This window comes from Canis lupus, chromosome 26 (genome assembly GCF_003254725.2).
Source record: "Canis lupus dingo isolate Sandy chromosome 26, ASM325472v2, whole genome shotgun sequence".
Classification (NCBI taxonomy): Eukaryota; Metazoa; Chordata; class Mammalia; order Carnivora; family Canidae; genus Canis; species Canis lupus.
The window spans coordinates 218,033-243,545 of NC_064268.1; the positions used below are offsets into that span (position 1 = coordinate 218,033).

The 25,513-nt window shown below is 41.7% G+C and overlaps 1 protein-coding gene across 21 annotated transcripts; it reads right to left on the reverse strand.

The window, feature by feature from the left end:
- Positions 1–74: 74 nt before the first annotated feature.
- Positions 75–25,485, reverse strand: ZNF10 (zinc finger protein 10). 21 transcript variants are annotated; one of them, XR_004809537.2, is made up of 9 exons: positions 25,135–25,479; positions 24,429–24,513; positions 16,462–16,554; positions 15,615–15,704; positions 12,925–13,051; positions 12,458–12,553; positions 7,148–8,905; positions 645–780; positions 75–377 (listed from the first exon to the last, which is right to left on the reverse strand). XR_004809537.2 is itself a non-coding variant. In XM_049102150.1 (9 exons), exons 6-9 carry the CDS (start codon positions 15,645–15,647, stop codon positions 7,443–7,445), a joined length of 1,719 nt encoding a protein of 572 aa, XP_048958107.1. In that variant the 5' UTR covers positions 15,648–15,704; positions 16,462–16,554; positions 16,973–17,234; positions 18,687–18,811; positions 24,429–24,513; positions 25,222–25,479; the 3' UTR covers positions 4,957–7,442. The 21 variants fall into 21 exon arrangements, 20 of the variants coding, with proteins under 20 accessions (XP_048958107.1, XP_035562476.1, XP_035562474.1 ...); XM_049102150.1 differs by lacking the exons at positions 75–377; positions 645–780 and adding exons at positions 16,973–17,234; positions 18,687–18,811 and having other exon boundaries at positions 4,957–8,905; positions 25,222–25,479; XM_035706583.2 differs by lacking the exons at positions 75–377; positions 645–780 and adding exons at positions 16,973–17,234; positions 18,687–18,811 and having other exon boundaries at positions 4,957–8,905.
- Between the last annotated feature and the right edge of the window lie 28 nt (positions 25,486–25,513).

Here is a 25,513-nt window from a genome sequence, read left to right on the forward strand (position 1 = left end):
AAATAATTCCTGTTATATACTAGTTTCTTATGTTCTATTAATTCTCTGTGCTCCTGTAACAAGTTACCACAAACTTGGTGGCTTAAAACAATACAAATTTATCTTACAGTTCTGTAGGTCAAAAGTTCCATATGTCTTACTGGGCTAAATCTTACATGTTGGCAGGGATCCATTTATTTCCAAGGAACCCTTTCCAGGGAAAAGATCCTTTCCCTTGCCTTTTCCAGATTTTAGATGCCATGTGCATTTCTTGAATCATGGTCCATTTCCTCCACATTCAAAACCAGCACAGAGTTGAGTCCTGGTCACATCACTCTGGCCTCCTCCTCTGTCTCCCTCTTCCACTTTTAAGGATGTATGGATTCCATTGGGCACATCTGGATAATGGAGGATTAGCAAATGTCATTCTCCTTTGCCATATCACATATTCAGAAATTCTAGGATCAGGATGTGGGCATTTTTTAGGAGCCATTATTTTGCCTACCATGAATATGAGTCTGTCTCTAGTCTTTATATTTTGTTCCACTGACATCTGCCTACAGTGAGTGTCTGTGAACTTTTTCTGTAAAGTCCAGTGTGCTAGGGCTGCCATGATAAAGTACCACAGACTGGGTAGCTTACACAACCAAAGTTTATTTTCTCACCGTTCTGGAGGCTAGAGTCAGAGATCAAGTGGTTGACACAGTTGGTTCTTCTAATGCCTCTCTCCTTGGCTTGTAGATGGTCATCTCCATGTCCCCACGTGGTTCCCTCTCTGTGTCTCTGTGTCCTAATCTCCTTCTATAAGGATACATCAAGTTGGATTAGGACCCACCCTAATATTATTTTAACTTAAAATGTTTACATTTTAAAGACCCCAAACAGCCAACATTCTGAGTTACTGGGGATTAGGAATTCAACATAGGAATTTGGGGGGGGAGACAATTCATCCTGTAAGTTAGTAAATGTTTTCGGTTTTGTTCACCACAATTACTGAGTCTTGCCATTGTAGCACAAAAGCAGCCAGATAATACATGGATGAACATGGCTGTGTTCCAGTAAAACTTTAATTATAAAAGTAGACAGAAGGCCAGATTTGGCCTATTTCCATTGTTTGCTGACTCCTGGTCAACACTATGCCAGTGCACCAGTCTTATTGTATCATTATAGTAAACCTTGCTAAGTAGTACGTCAAAGCCTTTTGTAATTGTTGTTCTTTAAAATCATGTTATTTTTATTCCTATGGTCTTGCATGTACATTTTAGGCTTCGATTACCAAGTTCCACATAAAATCCCTTATAACAATATATTAGGGTGTTATTTCCATGTGGCACACACAGTTGCTTCACTATCTAATAACTATCCTTTCCCCTTCCTCTTTGCTAGAACTATGTATCTTTATGTGTTGGTTGGCCATAAGTTTATGGCATTTCCCTTTCTAGACTCAGTGAATGAATGTTGATTTCTTCATTCAACAAATATTTATTGAGTATCTACTATGATCTAGCCACTGTATTAGGCACAAAGAATCCATCAGTAATTAAAACTAGGATCCCTGGATGGACACCTGGGTGGCAGGGTAGGTTGAGCAGCTGATTCTTGATTTCTGCTCAGGTCATGATCTCAGGGTAGTAAATATCATGCCCTGCATCAGGCTCCGTGCTCAGCCTGGAGTCTGCTAAGATTCTCCCTCTCCCTCAGCCCCTCCACTACTACTCTCTCTAAAATAAATAAATCTTTTAAAATATATATTTTATTTATTTGACAGGGAGATAGAGAGCATAAGCAGGAGGAGCAGGTAGAGGGAGAGCAAAAAGCAGGCTTCCCACCAAGCAGGGAGCCTGATGTGGGGCTCAATCCCAGGACCTAAGATAAGACCTGAGCTGAAGCCAGACACTCAACCCATTAAACCACCCAGGTGCCCCTAAATAAATAAATCCTAAAACACACAAAACAAAAACAAAAAAACAAAAAAACCCACCTAGGATCCTTGGGGGCATCTGGGTGGCTCAAGCGGCTAAGACTCCAACTCTTGATTTCAGCTCAGGTCATGATCTCAGGATGGTGATATCTAGCCCTGTGTTGGGCTACACAGGGAGTTTGCTTGATTCTCTCTCTTTGAAATAAATATTCCCCAAAAAACACTAGGATACTTTGTGAAGCATTTTATTTGGCAAGGGAAGACAAAAGATTGGTTGGCTGATAGATGGGTAATGAATAGGGACGCCTGGGTGGCTTAGCGATTAAGCGCCTGCCTTCTGCTAGGGCGTGATCCTGGAGTCCCGGGATCAAGTCCCACATCGGGATCCCTGCATGTAGCCTGCTTCTTCCTCTGCCTATGTCTCTGCTTCTCTTCTATGTCTCATGAATAAATAAAATCTTAAAAAAAAAAGATGGGTAATGAATAATATTGAAAATATGGGAATAAAGAGGATTAGCAATGTCAATGAGGTGGCTGCAATTTTAAATAAAGCAATGTCTTAGTCTCTTAGGTCACCTGTAACAAAGTACCACAGAGTGTGGGCTTCAACAACAGTAATTTCTCTAACAGTTCTGAGGCTAGAGGTCCAAAATCAAGTTGGTTGGTAGGAATGGTTCCTTCTGAGGGCTGTGAGGGAAGGATCTCTTACAGGCCTCTGTCCTGACTTGTAGACCCCACCATCTACCCCTGTCTTCCCACATTATCTTCCCTCTATGGGCATCTCAGTATCCATATGTCATCTCTACCCTCCATTTTTTAATATAATACCACTGGATGGTAGCTTGCACTAATGACTTAACATGATTACCTCTATGAAGATCCTTTCTCCAAGTAAAACCACATTCTGGCAATGGGGGATGGCTTCAACACAAAAATTTTGGGAGCACAAAATTCTATCCATAACAGGTAGGGAAGAACTTGTTTGTAAGGTAATACACCCTAAATCTATTTTTCCACAGGACTGTGTGATAAGAGAACTTTGTCATTAAAACATCTAAAGCTGAATTTCTAATGTGTAGTGCAAAAGCAGTTGGCTTTTCCAACTCCCTGAAGCCACAAATCTATGGACCCTCTAAACCCTTGCTCATATACCTCCAAAAGTGATCTCATTGCTGGGATATCTTGCCAACTTCAACCAACACATATTTATACATATCCTTTCTTTCAACCAATTCCTGTATAGTTGCTGAGATGCTGGGCACATAGTCAGCTTGCAATTTATTTAAGGCAAAGTTAACAAAATAAAAAACTTCCACCTTCTTGCCAAGTAACAGGAAAGGCAATTTCACAGATTAATCAGCATGTGCTTAATTCATGGATGAGTATTAAGAAAATAGTTTCTGGGGCACCTGAGTGGCTTAGTCAGTTAAGTGAGTTTCAGCTCAGGTCATGGTCTTGGGAGTCGTAGGATCGAGCCCTGTGTCAGGCTCCAAGATCAGTAGGGAGTCTGCTTGAGATTCTCTCTCTTTCCCTCTCCCTCCCCTCTGCTACTGACCCCACACACTCTCTCTCAATGAATAAAAGCTTAAAAAAGAAGAAATAAAGTACTTTTTGAATCCCTATGAGCTTCTAACAGTGGTGACTGAGGATAGTGGAGTCTTTCTTAAAATTCCCGTGATTCCCTTTATTAGGATAGCACCAGAGTCCTTAGCCACATATGGAGGTAGCAAGAAGTAGTGGAAACACTGAATGTGCAGGAGCCCAAGTGATCTGGGTTTGAACCTTGGCTCCTCCACTTCTTACTGTGTGACTTGGGGCAAGTCACTGTGAATTAAAAGTGGAAGTAGTACACAAGAACAGCATCAATGCAGAAACTAAGTAAGATGGTGCATATAACTTACATGTCACTACTTGTTTTCACAGGAATTTATTTTCTTACCTTTGGATCCTCATTTACACATAGTACCTGTATCACTTTAAGATAGGACACAGGGCAGCCCCGGTGGCGCAGTGGTTTAGTGCCGCCTGCAGCCCAGGGCATGATCCTGGAGACCCTGGATCGAGTCCCATGTCAGGCTCTCTGTATGATGCCTGCTTCTCCCTCTGCCTGTGTCTCTGCCTCTCTCTCTCTCTCTCTCTCTCTCTCTGTCTCTATGAATAAATAAATAAAGTCTTAAAAAAAAATAAGATAGGACACAATGATGACATAGTGGCAGAGAGAGGACGTTCTTCAAGGGAAGTCTGAGTGAATTTGGTACTGTGTATTTATTCGTTATATTGGACTGCTTAATTTTTAAGATCCTCTAAAAAGTCCCAGACATTACCTTGCTTGAGATCTGCGATACACTTGCTGGTTATTTTTCATATGAAGCTTCACTAACTATGTAAATTGGGGCAAATTAACTAAAATTTCCAAACTCTAGTTCCCTTAACCATAGGGGTAATATGTTCCTCATAGGGTTATAGGTGGAAATAATCTATTTTATTAAAGGGCTTAGCAGATTGGCTACCTTGTATTAAGCTGTCTACAAAGATGAATTATAAAACCAGCAAATACTAGTATTGTTATTAGCTTTCACTTGGAGCTGCAGATTCTCTGGTTTCCCAGAAATCCCTGGTTTTCTGAATATTTTCAATAAATCAATTTTATTGAGGTAAAACCTACAACAATCTGGATCCACTTCAAATGTACAGTCTGATGAGCTGAACAGACAAGTACAGTCATGGAACCACCACCAATCAAGACAGAGATCATTGTCAGGGTTCTCTGCAGTCTCATCTCCTGTCAGTTACTCTCTGACCCACCAGCAACCACTGATTAATCTGCTGTCAAATTCCCTTATCAAGGTTTTAGTAGCTTATTTATATATGAAAACTCAGGATAGAAAATACTCCCTTACTGAAGAACTGTTTTCCTAATCCTAAAAATAATGTATATTTGTTGAGGAGACTTTGGAAAAACTAGAAAAGTATAAAAAAGGAGAAAGGAAGAAAAGAAAGTAGGTTAACTCATTAATCTTTTGACAAATTTCTGTAAGAGTTTCGAGTAACATTCATTTCAGTTATTTACAATTCATTTATTTTTATATATTTGAGTTTACTCTATATTAACAATCATTTATCATGTTTTCAACACACGAGAGCATCAACATTTTCCTTGTTAACAAACTTTGTTTGCATAATTTTAATGTCTGCATAATATTCCATGACACAGATACACTATAAATAACCATTTTGCTATTATACACTCTATACTGCAAATTCTGCACCCTTATGTTTTAGTAATCATCCATAGACATTTCTCTCTTCCTAAAGTCCTTAGTGTGTTCATATTAGTAATGTTAGTAGTAGCTAAAACATGTACTACTTGTGTGCCAGGCACTGTTTTAAATACTTTATACACATTATCTCAACTTAGTCCACAGAACAACCCTCTGAGGTAGATACTAGAAGTACCTCCATTGTACAGCTGAGGAAAATTGAGCCATAGGTTATCAGGAATTCTAAGAGGCCCAGGTAAGGGGCTACTCTTCCGCACCCATAAAGAACCACTGCTTATCATGAAAACTCATTCTGATAGGAGTATATCACACATGGGATTGGTATACATGTACCATGGAGAGCAATAGTAACTGAGGGACCAGCGATCTAGTTCTGGGTCTGACTTCACTCAAAATGTGAGACCTGCACCAACTTCCCTTATCTCAACTGTATGAGGAAGAATACAAGTTAAATGGTCTCATGTTCCCTGTGGCTCCCAAGTCTCATGACACTAACAATCACTTCTAGATTCTTTCTGGGACATATCAAGATCTTTGTCCTTTTGGGTCTAAAAATATTTACCATTAACCCATCAATCATTAAGCACCTAACCTATATCTTGTCTGTTAGCAAATGGCAAACAACAGTTAGTCCCTACAAGCAGGAGATCCATTTACAGAATGAAACAGAGAATTAAAACAGATTCTCTTTCTAAATCTTTTAGGGTCATGAACTTACCACAGAATCTAAGGATTAGGCTCCTCAACCTAGAAAAGAAAACCTCTGTACAAACAATATGATTTTGCATACAATACTAAAAGTCAGTTACTGATCCTCAGAAATTAGTTTATACACCCACTATGGGCAGTGATTTCCTCAAGCTGCTAAGGGCGATGGAAGTAAGAGGGAAACATGGCTGGGAAGGAAACAAGAGCCCCATGAGCTCTTACTTAAAACAAGCAGATTTAAATTCAAAGACACACACCAAGGTGGGCCAACGACAGTAACACCGCTGGCAATTGTAAAGCACTTACTATATATCAGGCACTATTCTAAGCTGTTTATGTGTTTACTCACTCAACACCCACCACAGTCCTACAAGATACATATTACCCCTAGGTCACAGAAGAGAGTATCTGTGAGTTAGGTTCAGAGAGGTTAGACCACATGCCCAAGCTCACTTAGCGGTTAAAGACAGAGATGGAATTTCAACTTGGGTAGTCTCACACAAGCTTATGCCTTCAACCACCACGTTTCCTTTATAAAGATAAGAAACTACCTTGAGGGAGGGTGGCAAGGCTATCACATGAGCATGGCTGCTCTATGTATGGCATGGGTACCAGGTCCCAAACAGGTCCTTCCCTGGGTGCTCAAATACCTAATCTTCCCCTAGGTCCCAATATCCAAAGAATCACTGTTTTTAAGTTCCCAGAAGTCTTTAGCACCCTGTCTCAAAGAGTGCAACTCTAACTATGACCCAAAACAATGTGGAATGTTGACTGCTAGCAGGTAGTTCTTGAGCATCTTGAGGATAGAACAGAAAAAATGAATATCCTTTTTTTTAATATTTAAAAATGCCTTCAAATTATCAGAGTAACATGGGATAAACTATGAAACTCACTCAATCCCATTACCTAACAAATCAATTCTGTTTTATTTATCCATAGATACTTTTCCAATCTTGCCCACATGCAAATATATTTAAAATAAGTACCATTACTAGTACATGTGTTCTTTTTTCTGCCTTATAAGCATTTTCCCTACTGCTAACCAAAATGTGGTTTAAATCAGACATATAAATCAGAGTAAACACTACTAAATATCCCAGAAGAGGAGAAGTTAAAAAATGGTATATGAATTCACTGGAATACCATTTTCCACTTTTGTTACAATAACTGTATCAATTTTTGATTCTTTGCAGTAGCAACTCTTGATTTATCTTTCTGAAGAAGGTAAAAAAAGCTGGATAATCTCTCCACAACTCACCTACTTCATGGTTCCATGATTTTAGCATTTTAAGGCTTGGTCAAGAATGCTCCAAGGACAATTGCTTTTGTAGGAATTTGTAGAAAGAAAAGCTGATGTATTTGTGTACTAAACTGAAATCTGTGGGTTATTTCCCCTTCTAGGACCAATTCTCTAGTGCACAAAAGGGTGGCAACAAGATTGAAAACACTTCTGCACAGATTACATCTATACAGCTTCTCTCTAGAAACTCTAGGAGTTTCCAATGCAAAATGAAGTTATTGCTCTTCATAAAGAACTCTCCACATTCACTGTATTAATAAGAATTTCCTCTGATATGGTTGGTCTGGTATTGAATAAGGTGAGGGCTATTGACAAGTGCTGTCCCGCACTGGTTACATGTTGAGAACTGCTCTCCTGTGTGGGCTATTTGATGTACAATTAGTGGAGAATTCTGGCTAAAGATAATCCCACACTGATTACATTTATAGGACTCTTCCCCAACATGAACTCTCTGATGCTTAATAAGGTCGTTCTTCCGGATGAAGGCTTTCCCACACTGGCAACATTCATATGGTTTCTCTCCAGTATGAATTCTCTGATGCACAATGAGAGCAGAACTCTGGCTGAAGGATTTCCCACAATCGTGGCACTCATATGGTTTCTCTCCAGTATGGGTTCTCTGGTGGGAGAATAGGTGAGAGCTTCGACTGAAGCATTTTCCACAGTCTTTACACTCAAAGGGCTTCAGTCCAGTGTGAGTTCTGTGGTGCACCACAAGGTGAGATCTCTGGCTGTAAGACTTGCCACACTCATTACATTCATAAGGCCTCACTCTCACATGAGTTCTCTGATGCAGAATGAGATGTGTGCTCTGCCTGAAAGACTTCCCACACTCAGGACATTCATACGGTTTCTCTCCAGTATGAGTTCTCTGGTGCCTAATAAGCCTGGAGCTGTGAACAAAAGATTTCCCACACTGACTACACGTGTACAATTTGTCTCCTGTGTGAGTTCTCTGATGGGTGACAAGGTGAGAGAACCAGCTGAAGGACTTCCCACATTCTTTACATTCGTAGGGTTCTTCACCAGTGTGAGTCTTCTGATGTCCAATGAGGTGAGAACTCCGGCTGAAAGATTTTCCACATTCTTTACACTCATAGGGTTTTTCTCCAGTATGAATAAGCCGGTGCCTCGTAAGATTAGAGCGCCAGCTGAAGAATTTCCCACATTCCTTACATTCATAGGGTTTCTCCCTATGTATACCCTTCGATATATCAAACGATGTACCACCAGCAAGAGAGTTAACAGGATCAGGGCATTTGTAGGACTTCCCTCCTGGCTGAGGTCTAGCAAACTGAATAAGGTGAATGTTTTGACAAAAGGTTTGACCACAGTCACTGTTACTTGCATAGCTTTCCTGATGACCACTAAAAACTAAATTATGTTTTAAACTTTTAGTATGTGAGTCATGTTTATGGAAATACTCTCTCAGTACCAGCTGAGTAGGAAGAAGACAGTTTCCCCCATGTTTACCATTGTCACAGACTCTTTCCTGAGTAAGTACTTTCTTTTGGGTAAATGTCACTTGCCTCAAATGTCTCTCCTGGTTTTCCTGATACTTGTCTAACTCGTCTTCACATTTCCAGACTTCTTCTAATGACAAATACCAAAGATCAGTCTTTGCAATTCCTTCCATTTTAATGCCATAGGATTGTTTATCTTTAGAAATGTTCTTACTGGAAATTGATGATTTAATTTCAACTGCAGTCTCCAAATCTGAAAGAAATGAGAAAACTTTGTGTAACTAAAAAAAAAAAAAAAAAAAAAAACATTAAGGTCTGAATGGTGAGATGTGGAGACCAAGTATGCAACTTGTAGAGAGTTGCTTATATGGCTGCCGTCATGGACAGTCAGAAAGGGCAGAATAAACAGCAAAGGAAAGGTGCTGGCCTGTGCAGTACGTAAGAAGTGCAATGAGGGCAAGGAGAAGACACAGGACTGGGTAGGACACACAAGATCAGATATTCAGTGCTGGAGGGCAACAAGGTAAATCTCATAGAAATGTCTGCATACCCATGATCTTATCTACTAATGACACAAAAACCTAACATATCTATTTGTTGCTAGGACCTTCTCCTGACATTCATTCTTCACACTACAGCCCATTTCACATTCCTAAGCCATGAATCCAATCACATGCTGAGGCAGTGTCTGTTGTTGATACCACCAAAGCACTACAGAGTGATGCCCAGATAACTGGCACCTCTCAGAAAGGTCCTGTGACAGACTGGAAAAGAAATTGAATTTAAATTATTGAGATACAGGTTCTAAATCGAAGCTTTAATGCTACTAGTGGTAAATTTAGATAAGTTGTTAAACCTTTCAAATATCACTTTGCTCATCTTTTATCCATGAGACACTATTTGTGGTATAAGACTATGGTTAAGTATTGTAAGGTGAATAATCATTATTAACATTATTCTGGTCTTATATTTTGATTCCTTTGTTCTGAGACATCAAGACTTAACAATTGGTGCACCTGGGTGGCTCAGTCAGTTAAGCATCTGCCTTCAGCTCAGGTCATGACCTTGGAGGTCTTAGGACTGAGCCCCACATGGGGGAGTCTACTTCTCCTTCTGCCTTTCCCCTCTGCTCATGTTCTATCTTTCTCTGTCTCAAATAAATAAATACAATCTAAAAAAAAAAAAGACAATAATTGATAGGACTCATACCAAAGGACACTAATTCACACCCTAGCCCCTAACTCATATCCTCCGGGACATTTTTTGTCCTTTTGCTTATATTCGTGTGTATTTCTGCACATTATTTCCCCCAGTTAAAAGGCTATTTGCCTCTCAATGCCTTTTGGGTAAAATGATAGATTCCTTTATTTTTTTTATTTTTTTTATTTTAAAGATTTTATTTATTTATTCATGATAGTCACAGAGGAGAGAGAGAGAGAGAGGCAGAGACACAGGCAGAGGGAGAAGCAGGCTCCATGCACCGGGAGCCTGACGTGGGACCCGATCCCGGGTCCCCAGGACCGCGCCCTGGGCCAAAGGCAGGCGCCAAACCGCTGCGCCACCCAGGGATCCCGTAAAATGATAGATTCCTAACCTAGAAAAAAAAATCCCATATTTTAAGTGATCTCTATGCCTAATGTGGGGCTTGCACTCATAACTGAGATCAAGAGCTGGATGCTTGGGATCCCTGGGTGGCGCAGCGGTTTGGCGCCTGCCTTTGGCCCAGGGCGCGATCCTGGAGACCCGGGATCGAATCCCACGTCGGGCTCCCGGTGCATGGAGCCTGCTTCTCCTTCTGCCTATGTCTCTGCCTCTCTCTCTCTCTCTCTGTGACTATCATAAATAAATAAAAATTAAAAAAAAAAAAAAAAAGAGCTGGATGCTCTACAACTGAGGCAGCCAGACACCCCCAAAAAACACTACTTACAAAGTACCACCTCTCCCTGCACAAGTGGGTATTCTATTCTTACTTGGTGTGTGCCCCAAATAAGATAGGTCAATGTCCTAACCTCCAATATCTCATAATGCAGCCTTATTTGGAAAGAAGATCATTGCATGTGTAAGTAAATAAAGTAGTACTGGCGCAGACTGGCACCCAATCTAGTATGACCAGTGTCCTTGTAAGAAGAGGAGAGGAGACACAAAAGATGCAAACTGTGGGAAGACAGCCATGGGAAAGTGGGCACATGGGAAGCCAAGGAACACTAACAGAGCCATGAGAAGCAAGGAAGGATCCTCTCCTAGGGGCTGCACAGGCATGTGATCCTGCTGACACCTTCACCTCAGACTTGTGGCCTCTGGAGCTGTGAGAAGATACACTTACATCACCCAGTTTGTAGAATGGTATCTCAGCAGCACCAAATTTTTTAAAGATTTTATTTATTTATTCATGAGAAACAGAGAGAGAGAGGCAAAGACATAGGCAGAGGGAGAAGCAGGCTCCATGCAGGAAGCCCAACACAGAACCCGATCCCAGGACTCTGGGATCACACCCTGAGCCAAAGGCAGGCACTCAACTGCTGAGCCACCCAGGCATCCCAAGACTAAGTTCTTAAGAGTGTACTGAAGGACTTGCCTTTGAGGCAGAAATTTGAGACAGTCACCTCTAAGACCAAAGGTAAGAAAAGTAAAAAACAGTTTATGGTATTTAAAAGTACACTTAAAACACAGTGGAAGCTGAGAAAAGGAAAGAACCTGTACTTGACGAGGGGTCATAAGAGGTTTCACAGAAGACAGACAACTAAGGCAGACAGACTTTATTCACATCACACTCAAAGCTCAAGATGCAGGGAAGCACCTAATACATGTGGATACTGGGGATCAAACAGAGGTGACACAGGTCCCCATGGTATAACTGGGCCACATTGGAGTCACATGCCTCACCACATGCCAAGGAGGCTGTCTGTATATGACAGACAGCAGCACCCAAAGACGGCTGGGGAGAAAGATAACAGAGGACTGCACTTACAAACACAGGTCAGGAAAAGATTGCTTCTAGAGAATAAAGACAACTTTCTATTTGTTTTTGTTGTTGTTGTTTTTAGAGATTTTATCTATTTGAGAGAGAGAGAAAGACAGCACAAGCAGGGAATGGCAGAGGGAGGAGCAGATTCCCCATTAAGCAGGGAGCCCAATGCGAGACTCGATCCCAGGACCCTGAGATCATGACCTGAGTTAAAGTCAGATGCTTAACCAACTGAGCCGCCCAGGCACCCTGAGAGATTTTTGATGCATGGGGAAGTTGGGGAAAGGAATTTTGGGAATCCAAATAATTTGGATTTTAGTAAGATTAAAATAAAATTGGAATAAATTGAGAAAACATGCAATAAAGAGCTCCAGGAGTACAGTAAGAAAGACTTGTTTTGGGAGCAGCAGTTCTGAGGAGAAAGTAGTTAAGGCAGCAGGAACTGGCAAGCCCTCTGCAAATTCAGAGCAGTGGCCAGTGACAGAGCCCCATGGCATGGCTTACATGGAGATGCAGCATGAGGCCACGGGAAGGAGCCACAGGAAAGGAAAAAGGCAGGCAAGGAGGAAAGAAAGGACTGTATGACAAAGGAAAGAATTAGGAAAGCAAGACCAACAGGGCTGAAACCAAGCACATCAACAGAAAGGAAATTTTCATGAAGAACATACCTTTGTGTCTGAGTGCAAATGAAGTGTGACAAGACTGGTCATAGGGAAAGAGAAAGTAAAGAAACCTAGTCTTCTCTGCAGGAATGAGAACCAGTGACCACTATATCCAGGATTCCAGCCCCTAACAGCTCATCTGGACTACTGCCTGCAACACCTCTTGACTAGTGCTCACCTGGATGGGTCTCCCGGTGAATCACTCTCTCCACCAGCCATGGCTCTTCCCCCTTCTCCAACTGGAGGATCACATCTGGTTTGGGAAGCTGATGCCCTGTGCACAACAAAATATAAAGAACTGAACAGGGGTTGAGGAGCTCTGGCTCAGCACAAAGGGATCCCAGATTCAGCCCAATCCCCAACCAACCCCAACTCCTTCTTAGTTTTGGGTTGGGGGGACTCTGAAGAGACAGGGGAGGCTACAGAGGGGGCTATTATATATTTTTTAAAATTCAACAAATCAAAAATTTTTTTCCCACAAAACCAGAAGTGAGTACAAAACCCTCTTCTATGCCACAAAGAAATTAGATCACTGACGCCAAGCTCACACTGTAATATATTTGCTTCAATCCCCATTACCTTTTGATCAATAATGAACCAAAATCATTGCAGAGAGATATCTCTGAGAATAGAGGTTAGTCTTACCCAAGGAAATCAGGTTCTTATAGTTCTCTAGCATCACATCTTTGTACATGATCTGCTGAGAAGAGTCCAGCAGCTTCCACTCCTCCCTGGTAAAGTTCACAAGTATATCTTTGAAGGTCACCAATGTCTACAACATAGAACAAATCTGTAATAAGCCAGATAAGATTAGGCAGACAGCATTGGGGTAGGGAAAGAGGATGGACCAGAATTTATTCCAGAACTGAGTAGCACTTAGGTTCTAGTCAAGTCCTAAAAGGAATGCCTATTAGATATATACTGTCCCCAAACCAGTTCCATGTTATGCTCTAGAAACTGTCAGAAAAACATTTATTTAAGATGTATTTATTTTAAAGAGCGGGGGGGGCAGAGAGAGAGAGAAAGAGAGAGAGAGAGAGAGAGAGAGAGAATCCTCAAGCAGGCTCCCCACTGAGCGCGGAGCCCAACATGGGGATCAGTCCCTGGACACTGAGATCACAACCTGAGCTGAAACCAAGAATCAGACTCCCCAGAATTGTTATTTAAATCAAGTTTGTTGGGACAGCTGGGTGGCTCTGTGGTTGAGCATCTGCCCTAGGCTCAGGTCATGATCCCGTGATCCCGGGATCCTGGGATGGAGTCCCACATCAGGCTCCCCCACAGGGAGCCTACTTCTCCTTCTACTTGTCTCTGTCCCTCTCTGTGTGTCTCTCATGAATAAATCAATAAAATCTTTATAAATAAATAAATAAAGTTTGTTATAAACAGCTACAGCTATATTCGGACACCAAATGTTAATCTAATCTACATTTATTTTCTTTGAAATAAAGAATCTAATTCAAGGTAGAAAAAAGAAGGAAAAAACAGTCTTTTGAGTTCAAGTACAACTTAATGATTAAAAGATTAACCTTGGGGTACCTGGGTGGATCAGTAGATTAAGCATCCATAGCTTGGTTTTTGGCTCAGGTTGTGATCTCAGGGTCATGAGATCCACCCCCATGTCCAGCTCCACACTCAGCCAGGAGTCTGCTTCTCTCCTTTACCCTCTCCCCCTGCTCATTCCCCCAGCTCACATACATCTTTTCTCTAAAATAAATAAATAAATCTTTAAAAGAAAGAAAAAGAGACCAACCTCACCATTTTCTGATCTAAAATAATTATCCAAAACATTTTTCCTCAACACTGGTAGGCATTTTTTTAAAATGGAGACTGACAAAAAAAATAGATACAGAAGCAAGGCCTTCATTCACAACATCAAAAAGAAATGCTGGATTACACACAGAAACAACACCTACTTGAATGAGGATTTCTCCTCAAAGACAATGAAGGTCAGAAGACAATGGAATAGTTTTTTTTTTTAAGATTTTATTTTTTTTATTTATTCGTAGAGACACAGAGAGAGAGAGACAGACAGACAGAGACACAGGCAGAGGGAGAAGCAGGCTCCATGCAGAGAGCCTGACGTGGGACTCGATCCAGGGTCTCCAGGATCACGCCCTGGGCTGCAGGTGACGCTAAACCGCTGCGCCACTGGGGCTGTCCAAATAGTTTTTTAATAAATAGTGAAAAAAGAACTGTCAATCCAGAATTTCTATCTCCAATAAAAACATATTTCAGGAATGATGCAAAATATACTGTCAAATGAAGTAAAAGAATTTGTCACTAGCAACCATGCTCTAAAAGATATACTAAAAGTAGTTCTTCAAGCAAAAGGGAAATGTTGGGATCCCTGGGTGGTGCAGTGGTTTGGCACCTGCCTTTGGCCCAGGGCGCGATCCTGGAGACCCAGGATCGAATCCCACATCAGGCTCCCGGTGCATGGAGCCTGCTTCTCCCTCTGCCTATGTCTCTGCCTCTCTCTCTCTCTCTCTCTCTCTGTGTGTGTGTGTGTGACTATCATAAATAAATTAAAAAAATCAAAAATAAAAAAAATATAAAAAATAAAACAAAACAAAACAAAAAAACAAAAGGGAAATGTTACCAGAGAGAAAGTTAAAATCTCAGGAATGAAGGATGAGCAACAAAAACAGTAAATATCTGGGTAAATATAATAGACTAGTTTTCCTAAGTCCTTCAAAATATGCAGCACAGCTGAAAGCAAAAACTACAATATTTTTTGGTGGAATTTTCAATATACCAGAGGTAATACATGCAGGATACTCCAGGGGAAGCTGGGCTGACAAGGGACCCAGGCTCCCACCCTGGATGCTCCCAGAAGTTCCACCTTCATCTGAGCTCCTCATGCCTTGGCCACAGCTACCCTGGGGTAAGTACACAACTTGTGCCTAAGGTCCTCCCAACAGGTGCTCCCCATGGAGGCATTGTATAGCCAGCTCTGTATCTAGGACAAGCAGGGACCAGAGAGTCCCAATGCCCCAATATTCCTAGTTCCCACACCATGTTTGAGGGAGGAAATGTGCTATAGCTTCATTCCCTAGTGTGGATGAAAGCATTTTATAAGAGTGCTCAATATCACCCCCACTGATGTCTGCTCATACCACTGTTAAACCAGCGTTTGTTTTATATGAAAGGCATATAAATAGTGTATAATACAAGAATAAAACCACATCTACAAATAAAGCAAACAAAATAGTGCTAGTCTCCTGGAGGAGAGTGTCTAAGATACTATTTCTGAAGTTCCTAGGCAAAGGAACTCCAGAACTTAACCAAAAAAGGATTCTCAGTTGGAAAACAAAGAAGACAGCCCAACTTACACGGGACTGGGCAGTTAGCGATTCAGCTTCCATGACTTCCTTGTTCTTGATAATGCTTTTCTGAGTAATGGAGATCCTGAGAAGGTGAAGCTGGAGAAAAGAAAGAGACATGAGGAAAGTCAGCTGTGACAGGGGGGTTTCATGAATCAACCCAGACTCCCTCATACCCGGCTGTGTATAAGGCAAACACCCACCACACAAAGGGGAACATCAGAGATTATCCAAAATAGTCTACACTGTCTGAAATTCCTAAGAGTAGGAAGGAAAGAGTTTGTAGATTGATATTTTCCCCCTTAGAGTTCCATGCAAAATTTCATTTGCAAGTTAATGGTGCTGCTACAAATCCTTTTTTGAGGAAAGCAAACCAAGACACAGAACCTACCTTGATCTAACACCCTTACTTTACAGATAAGAAAACAAGTGTTTTCTTTGGCAGATCACAGAAGGGAAGTAAGAGATTGGAAACGCAAGAAACCTATGATGTGCCATGACTGCCTGCAGGTGAATGGTGTCTCATGGCAAGGAATGTAGGCAGTCTCTAGGAGCTAAAACCACACTCAGCTGACAGCCAGTCCTATCTTCGTCCCACAGCCACAAGTAACTGAATTCTGCCAACAATCAGAGCTTCCAAATCAGAACCCAGGCCAGTCAACACCTTGACAGCAGCTGTTGGATATCTGAACAGAAAACCTAGCCAGAGTGGGTCAGACTTCCTTCCACCTACAGAACTGTGAGCTAGGAAGTGGGGGCTGTTTGAAGCTACTAAGCTTGTTACACGTGAATAGGAAACTAGAACATGATCAATTATCTGTTAAAGATACTTAAATGATAAGAAAAATATATTTACCTATGTAGTAACCATTGCTACTGCTTTCCTGTAGATCCAGATTTCCACTTGGTTTCATTTCCTTTCTCCCTGAAGGCCATCTCTTAACATTTCCTGCAATATGGGTCTGCTGGTAATAAATTCTTTCAGCTTTTTAAGTCTGACAGTATCTTCATTTTGCCTTTTTTTCTAAACAGCTTTACTAGATATAATTCACATACCAAACAGTTCATCCACTCAAAGTATAAAATCCAATGTTTTTGGCAATTATATTATCTTTAAAATTGTTGTAGTAAAAAAATAACAAAATTTGCAGTCTTAATTATTGCTAAGCGTACAATTCAGTGGCATTAATTATGTTCATAATATTGTACATCACTAATAATTCCAAAACTTTCTCATCACCCCAACGGAAACTCTGAAACATTAACCAAACTCCCTATTCCTGCATCCCCTCAGATTCCAATAACCTCTAATCTACTTTGTCTCTGAATTTGCCAATTCTAGATAATTCATATAAATGGAATCATACCATATTTGTCCTTGTGCATCTGGCTTTTGTGACTCCACATCATGTCTTCAACGTTCAGCCATGCTGTAGCATGAATCAGAACTTCACTCCTTCTAATGGCCAAATATTCCACTTACGGACAGGCCACATTCTGTTTGTCCTTCTACTGTTGATGGACCCCTGGATTGTTTCCATCTATTGGCTCTTGTGAACAGTGCTGCTGTGAACACTGGCATAAAATTATCTGCTCGAGTCCCTGCTTACAATTCCTTCCTGTTTGTACCTAGAAGTAGAATTGCTGTGTTATATGGCAACTGCATGTTTAGCTTTTTGAGGACCCACAAAACTATTTTCCACAGTGGCAGCATCACTTTGAGTTGTGATGCTGAGTTCCAATTTCCCCACATACTTGTCAAAACTTGTTATTCCATTTTTAAAATGATTATAGCCATCCTAGTTGGTATAAAGTGATATTTCACTATAATTTTGATCTGCATTAATTAGTGCCATTTGCATACCCTTCTTGTAGAAATGTTTAAATTCTTTGCCCATTCTTAAGTTGGATAGTTTGTGTTTTTGTAATTGACTTGTAGTTCTTTATATACTCTATATATGAACACATGTATTTAAGTATATATAAACATATTTGTATATCCTATATATATTAAACCCTTATCAGATATACAATTTCCAAATATTTTCTCCCATTTATTGTCTTATCTTTGTTGTTTAAATTATTTTTGAATTTATAATTCTAATTAGAGTAATTTTTCCTTTTAGCACTTTACATATATATTTCCACTCCCAATGCTCCAAGAATTACATGAGTTTTCCAGTCTGGCTAGTAGTTACAGGTAGCATTCCTACTGGGGATTTACCCCAAAGATACAGATGCAGGAAAAAACCGAGACACCTGCACTCCAATGTTTATAGCAGCAAGGTCCACAATACCCAAACTGTGGAAGGAGCCTCGGTGTCCGTCAAAAGATGAATGGATAAAGATGTGGTCTATATATACAATGGAATATTACTCAGCCATTAGAAACGATGAATACCCACCATTTGTTTCAATGTGGATAGAATTGGAGGGTATCATACCAAGTAAGTGACAGTCAATTGGAGAAGGACAAACATTATATGGTTTCATTCATTCGGGGAATATAAAAAATAGTGAAAGGGATTAAAGGGGAAAGGAGACAAAATGAGTGGGAAATATCAGAGAGGATGACAGAACATGAGAGACTCCTAACTGGGAAACAAGGGGTAGTGGAAGGGGAGGTGGGCAGGGAATGGGGTAACTGGGTGACAGGCAATGAGGGGGGGCAGTTGATGGAATGAGCGCTAGGTGTTACACTATATGTTAGCAAATTGAACTCCAATAAAAATATACAAAAATAAGTAAATTAATTTAATTTAATTTTTAAAATGCAGGTAGTATTCCCCATGCAAATATCAGGACTATTCCCTCCAACCTTTTAGAGGATTCTTTCCCTGGCTTTGGGGAGTTTCTTCACACACAGTTATTGCTCTGTGCTCTTGAGTACTTGTGGGAGACCCTCTGCAGACCTCCTCTCTGATGGTCTGTCCTATGAACCCCAAATGCTTTGCTCTCCCCAGATTCTCAGCTCCATCCTTGACTCAGGAAGTCTGCTGGGCTTCACCTCAGTTTCTCTTTCCTCTGCTGTAAACTGGAAACCCTCTCAAGGCAATAAACTGGGGCAATGAGAAGGCTTACCTCATTTATTTTCTATCTCCCAGGGATGACAGTCCTTTGTCATCTGATATCCAGGGTCTTAGATAATTGTTTCATGTATTTTGTCTGTCTTTTTGTTGTTGTTGCTGTTGTTGTTCCTGTTATTCCTTCTTGGCCAGAAACAGAAGTCTATGAACATTGCATTTTTAAGTTGTTTTAAATTTATATTGTATTTTTAATTTCCACCCTTTGAATACTGGGGTTGAATATTTCCCATATGTTTGTATTTACAGTTCTTTTGATTTTGTTTTCTTTCCTATTGTTTTTCCCCTTTGTCTTCTGAAGATCTGAAGATTTCCATCTCAGTTCTATGCAAATTTACATGAATAAAAGCAATATGGTGTCTGCCCTGCCACACTACTAATACGGTTCTCATCTACATCTACTACAGAGGACATGATTAGCCTCTTGACTGCTCTTGAAACTCTTGATCTACTTTGCTTCCTTCCTCACCTAGCGCCCTCAGTGTATCTTGATTCTCAGTCTTCTCTAATGATTTACACAATGATAATAAACTTTAATGTAGGTTTGCTGCATCCTCAGTCTATCTCAGTCTCCTTTCAATGCCCTGCTCTGGGCACTTTCAGGACACACAGTGTAGCTCACTTGTTTTATCCCCACTGTCTATCCCACTGCCAGGCACACAACAGAACTGTGTTTCAGCTAGGGTGAAGGGATCACTCTGTCTTCTCTCCCAATCTTGGTCCTCAACTTCAAGTGCATACTTCCAACTGTGGTTAATGTCACGGATTCTGCAGCCAGACTGCTCAGGTTCAAGTCCCTGCTCCAATACTTACTAGGAGCTTTCTTAATCTTTCCTGGTACGTACTTTTCAATGTCCCATGAATAGAGGCTGAAATAACTGGGGATGTTAAACTAAGAAATTACTTTATGGAAGCAAGAGAATGGTTTTTCATATATTTACAGGTCCTGTGGAACAGGGTTATTTGAGTTGCTCTGGGGGCAGAATTAGGAGTAATGTGTTCAGTCACAAACAAATTAATTACAAGCCAGTATTACAAGAAACTGTTAATCATATGACACCTGGAAGTAGATCAGGTTGCCTAAGAAAGCAGGAAATTTCTGGCCACCAATACATTTCAATCAGATCTTACTTTTAAAAGCAACTATAATACAGACTACATAGGTACCTAAAGTCCATTCCAATTAACTCTCCCATTTCCATATTATATAAAATACAAAAAGCCTGCAATTATTCTCACATCATCCTAATTTCCCTTAACTTTCACTTTTAATAATTTACTCAAACCTTTACCTAAACCAGTGGTTTTCAGCTCTAACTGAACACTGGAAATGCCAGGTATATTCATGAATCATGACACCTGGATCCCATGCTGACCTTCTCTGGGAGATTCTGGCTTAATTTATGTCGAGGGGCCAGACTTGTGTTTCTTTTATTTATTTCAAGATTTTATTTATTCATGAGAGACAGAAAGAGAGGCAGAGACATAGGCAGAGGGAGAAGCAGGCTCCATGCAGGAAGCCCGATGCAGGACTTGATCCCAGGACCCCAGGATCAAGCCCCGAGCCAAAGACAGACACTCAACCACTGAGTTACCACAAGCATCCCCAGACTTCTGTTTCTTTTAAATAGTTCCCTGGGTGTCTGAAATGTGCAGCCAAGGTTGAGAATCACTGATCTGAGCCATTATTTAATCTATGTAACTATTCAAATCTACTTGAACTGATCAATTGATTAAATCTACCATTTCTGGGCAGCCTGGGTGGCTGAGCAGTTTAGCACTGCCTTCCACCCAGGGTGTGATTCTGGAGACCCTGGATCGAGTCTCACGTTGGGCTCCCTCCATGGAGCCTGCTTCTCCCTCTGCCTGTGTCTCTGCCTCTCATGAATGAATGAATGAATGAATGAATATTTTAAATTTATTAATTAATCAATCTACCATTTCTTAGGGATAATTAGATTCTTTTTTGTTAAGATTTTATTCATTTTAGAGAGAGAATGTACACGTTCATGAACAGGAAAGGAGTAGAGGGAGAAAAAGAGAAGAGAGGAAGTAAGAGACAAGCAGGTTGGAGCCACAGGGGAGAAGAGAGGGATGGAGTTAAGCTCAGAAGGAGGCATCAGTTGTAGGCTTGTAAAGCAGGAAGCTAGCAACACCACTTCTCTCTGTGCCTTTCTTCTACAGTCACACCTGCCCGGCGCTCACCTTCTCTTTCCCTATTCCACTCTGATGGAATAGGGATTCTGTGATTATACTGGGCCCACCTGAATAATCCAGGGTAATCTTCCCATCTTAAGGGCCTTAGTTGAATTGCACCTGCAAGGTCCCTTTTGCCATATAATATGGTAATATATCCACAAGTTCTGGTTCTTTGAGAATGATTATTCTGCTTACCACCAGGGCAAAGATGGGCTAGTATGAACCAGAAGGCTATGAAAGCAACTACAAAGAGCAGAAGAGATTCTGCAGCATGGCTCTGACCTAGTCACTGAGTGTACAGGCTTCACAACCATCTACCTTCTGGGCCTTGACAACATTTAAACCTTAATTCCTGCTGTATTTGCCCCATGCTCTCTGAGCCTTATTTAAATGTCACCTTTTCTAAGAAGCCTTCCTGTTGTCCTAGAAAGAAAAACTGTTCCCTGGCCAGTAATCATGGATCATTTTGCACATGCTTCTAGCAGTTCAACACCCTACTTATTGTCCACCTCCTTTATGAGATAAGGAACCACTTGAGAATTGGGATAATCTCATTCTAAATATCAGAAAAAGACTAATACAGTGCTTTGAACATTCATTGTTTGTTGCACCAGCATTTGTCCAATACCTAACAAGCACCCACAAAGACAACATGTGTTTCCCCGGGTGTCTGCCCTCCAGCCTCCATTTGAAGACCCAGTACTTGAGTGCCAGTGCCCAGAGACAGGCAATACGTTGTCAGAGTCAGCATTTCAATAAGATATATAGAATATGTGTTCTTTTTTGTTTTTTAAGATTTATTATTATTATTTTAGAGAGAACAAGGGAGCAGAGAGGGGGCAGAGGGATAGAGTCTCAAGCAGACTCCTGAGTGTGGAGCTTGACATGGTGCTCAATCCCATGACCCTGAGATCATGACCAGAGACAAAATCAAGAGTCAGATGTTGGGCAGCCCGGGTGGCTCAGCGGTTTAGCACTGCCTTCAGCCTGGGGCATGATCCTGGAGTCCCAGGATCGAGTCCCACATCGGGCTCCCTGCATGAAGCCTGCTTCTCCCTCTGCCTAGGTCTCTGCCTCTCTCTCTCTCTCCCTCTTTCTCTATTTGTGTGTCTCTCATGAAAAAATAAATAAAATCTTTTAAAAAAAGAGTCAGATGTTTAACTGACTGAGCCACCCAAGTGCCCCTGGAGTATATGCTTAATAAAAGAGAAAAGGATCTTTTTAGATTTTGAATAAGTTCCTTAGTATTTAGCATGTGCAAAGGGCAAGGAATAGAGAGCAAAAGGACCCACCAGCCACAGTTAGAACTCTGGGGCCAGGAGCTATGGCAAAGAACTGAAGATACAAAAGGCAAACACCATGCTTCTGCACAAACTCAGCAAGTGTATACTTTCATTCTGTATACATTTTATGTAAAATTTACATCTAAAAAAGGCTAAACAGGGGATCCCTGGGTGGCGCAGCGGTTTAGCGCCTGCCTTTGGCCCAGGGCGCGATCCTGGAGACCCGGGATCGAATCCCACGTCGGGCTTCCGGTGCATGGAGCCTGCTTCTCCCTCCTCCTGTGTCTCTGCCTCTTTTTCTCTCTCTATGTCTATCACGAATAAATAAATTAATTAAATAAATAAATAAATAATAATAAATAAATAAAGGCTAAACAAATGCTGAATTCTAGTTAATAACACACATGCATTTTCATGTATTTATGGGAAGTACACTATGTGTGCAAATTTACTCAATACATCTTAAAAAAGATGGATGAACAGATATATGTTAAAATAAATGTAGTAAAATGTTAATGGTAGAGTCTAGGAGGGGGCTTTACAAGTATTTTCTCTTAATTAAGCTTATGCTTAAGTTTGTTTTTTTTTTAAGATTTTAATTTATTTACTCATAAGAGATACAGAGCGCGCGAGAGAGAGGTAGAGACACAGGCAGAGGGAGAAGCAGGCTCCATGCAGGGAGCCCGACCTGGACTCGGTCCCGGGTCTCCAGGATCACGCCGTGGGCTGCAGGCAGCGCTAAACAGCTGCGCCACTGGGGCTGCCCATGCTTAAGTTTTCATAATGAAATGTGAGAAAAAGAATGAGATAACAGAGAGGTATTGTGTGGAAAAAGGCAAAAATGATGCTCTGGGTATTGGTACTGTCAGAGATACAGGTACAGCCAGTCCTGACCCTCCTTTGTAGCCCAAAGACATTAGACATGCTGATGTGATAGGAGACATGAATCTGACAGGAAACATGCCAGGAGTCCTGTAGGTCAAAGTGTATTGTAAGCAAAACACAGATACTATTATATGCAACTCTGTTTGCCTTAAAATAAAAATTCTTAAAACCTAAAGAGTTTTTTAAACTATGTTACTAAGCCTTTATTGTTTGAATTATGTGATAAAAACCAAGGAAACCAATCATTTCTTGGGAGTATTTCTCTTCAACAGAAACATTTTCTTATCAAATTATGAAAAACAACACGCCACTTCCATAACATTTTAAGAAGATGAAGACATAAAAAACAGTGCATGCGGGTTCTTGAAAAAAAAAAATCAATCTACATTTCCTTGACAACCGAATTTAATCAAAAACAGAACTGTTCTCATTTTTATTCAACCTTTACTCTTATGTTCTATCTTCTAGTAAGGTTTTAAAGTTTTCTCCCATGCTTCAGTCATATTTCTAGTTAAAATTAATATTAGATATTTTATTATGCTGTGAGTAGACTTTCTTTTACAATGGCATGTGTTAGCTTGTTACTGAGAACAGTAAAGCAACCTTTTCACTTAACGTATTTCATTTTCAGTCACTTCACTAAAAACTCGATGTTTTTGTTTTTTGTTTTTTGCTTTTTTAAAGATTTCATTTATTTACTCATGAGAGACACAGAGAGAGGCAGAGATACAGGCATAAGGAGAAGCAGGCTCCATGCAGAGAGCCCGATGTGGGACTCGATCCCCCAACCAGGATCACATCCTGAACCGAAGGCAGTCGCTCAATCGCTGAACCACCCAGGCGTCCCAAAACTCGTTGATGTTAACTGGATCTCTTCCATATGATGGGGATATAGTTAATTAATTAAGTAGAATAATTTTGTAATTTCTTTTCCAGAAGGTATGCTTTGTATCTATGTAAATGCTGTATTGTTCTAGGCGGAATGTGGAGACAATGTTCATATAAAATACTGATAAGCAGACATCTCAAACCCCTACACTGTACGGGGCACGTGCTAAGAGAAGGAATGACAGAACAAGGGAACAATTTTCAAGAATAGTAGAATAGTCAGGACGGTGTGAAGCTCAGGGTGCATAAGGCTGTGCAATCCAGAGACAATGTGTTGACTCAGAAGAGGGTGGGTCAGTAGGAGAGGAGAGCGAGTGCGGTGCCGGGGTGGGGGTGAGGAGGAGTGTGATGGTGAACATCGCCAGCCTTCTGGATGACACCTCGTCTTCCCTTCCCCTTCTCTTTAAAGAAGGTAAACTCTGCCCCTGAGGGGCAGAAGGGAACTGCCGCAGCCTCCCCATGGATTCTGGGTGGGAGCCTCATACCTTGGTGTTGACATCCTACTCGATGTCAGGCAACATGCAACAACTCGTGTCAGTGGAAAATGAAAACGAACTGGACTGGAGCTGTCTGGAAAAAGAAACCGGGCCAAACACACACACCTCCAGTTAATCTATTTGATAAAAAACATGTACTAAACATCAGGGACGTGAGACCTAGAGATAGAGGGTTTTTTCAGAATGTTTCAAAGACCGCACACCAACCAGCTTGATCTTAAACACAGAAAATACTGAGAAGGAGAGAAATTCTGAGGAAAATAACTGTCAAAATAACTTCGGTAAGTAAAAAGCTTCACTAGACCAAAAAATAGAAACCTTCCCAGCCCCTCCTACCGCTAACTTCACAAGAGACCTTCCTCAGGCAAGCAGCACAGGACCCCACAACATCCGCGAACAGAACCCAACAGATCCGAAAGCCACAGAAGCACGCTGAGCCCCTGGGAACGTCAGGCTCTCTCTGCTAAGACAGCTCCGACAGAAAGAGGATCATTTCCAGCAAATGCTGGAAAAGCCACGTGCAATATCTAGAACACGCAGCCCTAGTGGAGATGCAGCCGCACCCCAGATCTCAGAGCCCAAGCCCTGGGGTCCCGCCGCTGCTCTCGCCACACGGGAGCCCGCGTCTCTAACGGCACCACTGGGGGGCTCCTGGGGGACCGTCGCGCAGGCCGGGTCAGGAGCAACCACTTACCGCAGTCACCGTCCACCCGGAGCGACCAGGCTAAGCAGCCCCCCCAGGCCGCGGGGGAGGACGACCGAGCGCACAGCCCCGGCGTACCTGCAGAGAGCAGCCCGCAGGCGCGCTGGGGGACGCGATCCGTCACAATGGCAGCAGCGGCGGCAAACCAATGACAAGCCGGGCCTCCGCGAGCAGGCGCCGCGGCCCCCGGGATGCTCCAGGGTTCGCAAGGGCAGCGGGCGGCTCTCCGCACGGGACCTCCTCTCCCGCCGCACGCCCGCCCAGCGTCCCCTCAGGCTAACACCGCAGCCCCGGGCCGTCCCCCACACGCCCCAGTCCCCGCACGCACGCACACGCCGGGGACGGCCCGTCCCACACACGCCCCGCCCCG

Coding starts and splice junctions, on each gene's coding strand:
- ZNF10 (XM_025473415.3), bottom strand. CDS start 15,647: ATGGAAGCTGAATCGCTAACTGCCCAGTCCCGT. Junction 13,052..15,614: donor CGCTAACTGCCCAGTCCCGT/GTAAGTTGGGCT, acceptor TCTATGTTGTAG/ACATTGGTGACCTTCAAAGA. Junction 8,906..12,457: donor TCACCGGGAGACCCATCCAG/GTGAGCACTAGT, acceptor CATTTCTTTCAG/ATTTGGAGACTGCAGTTGAA.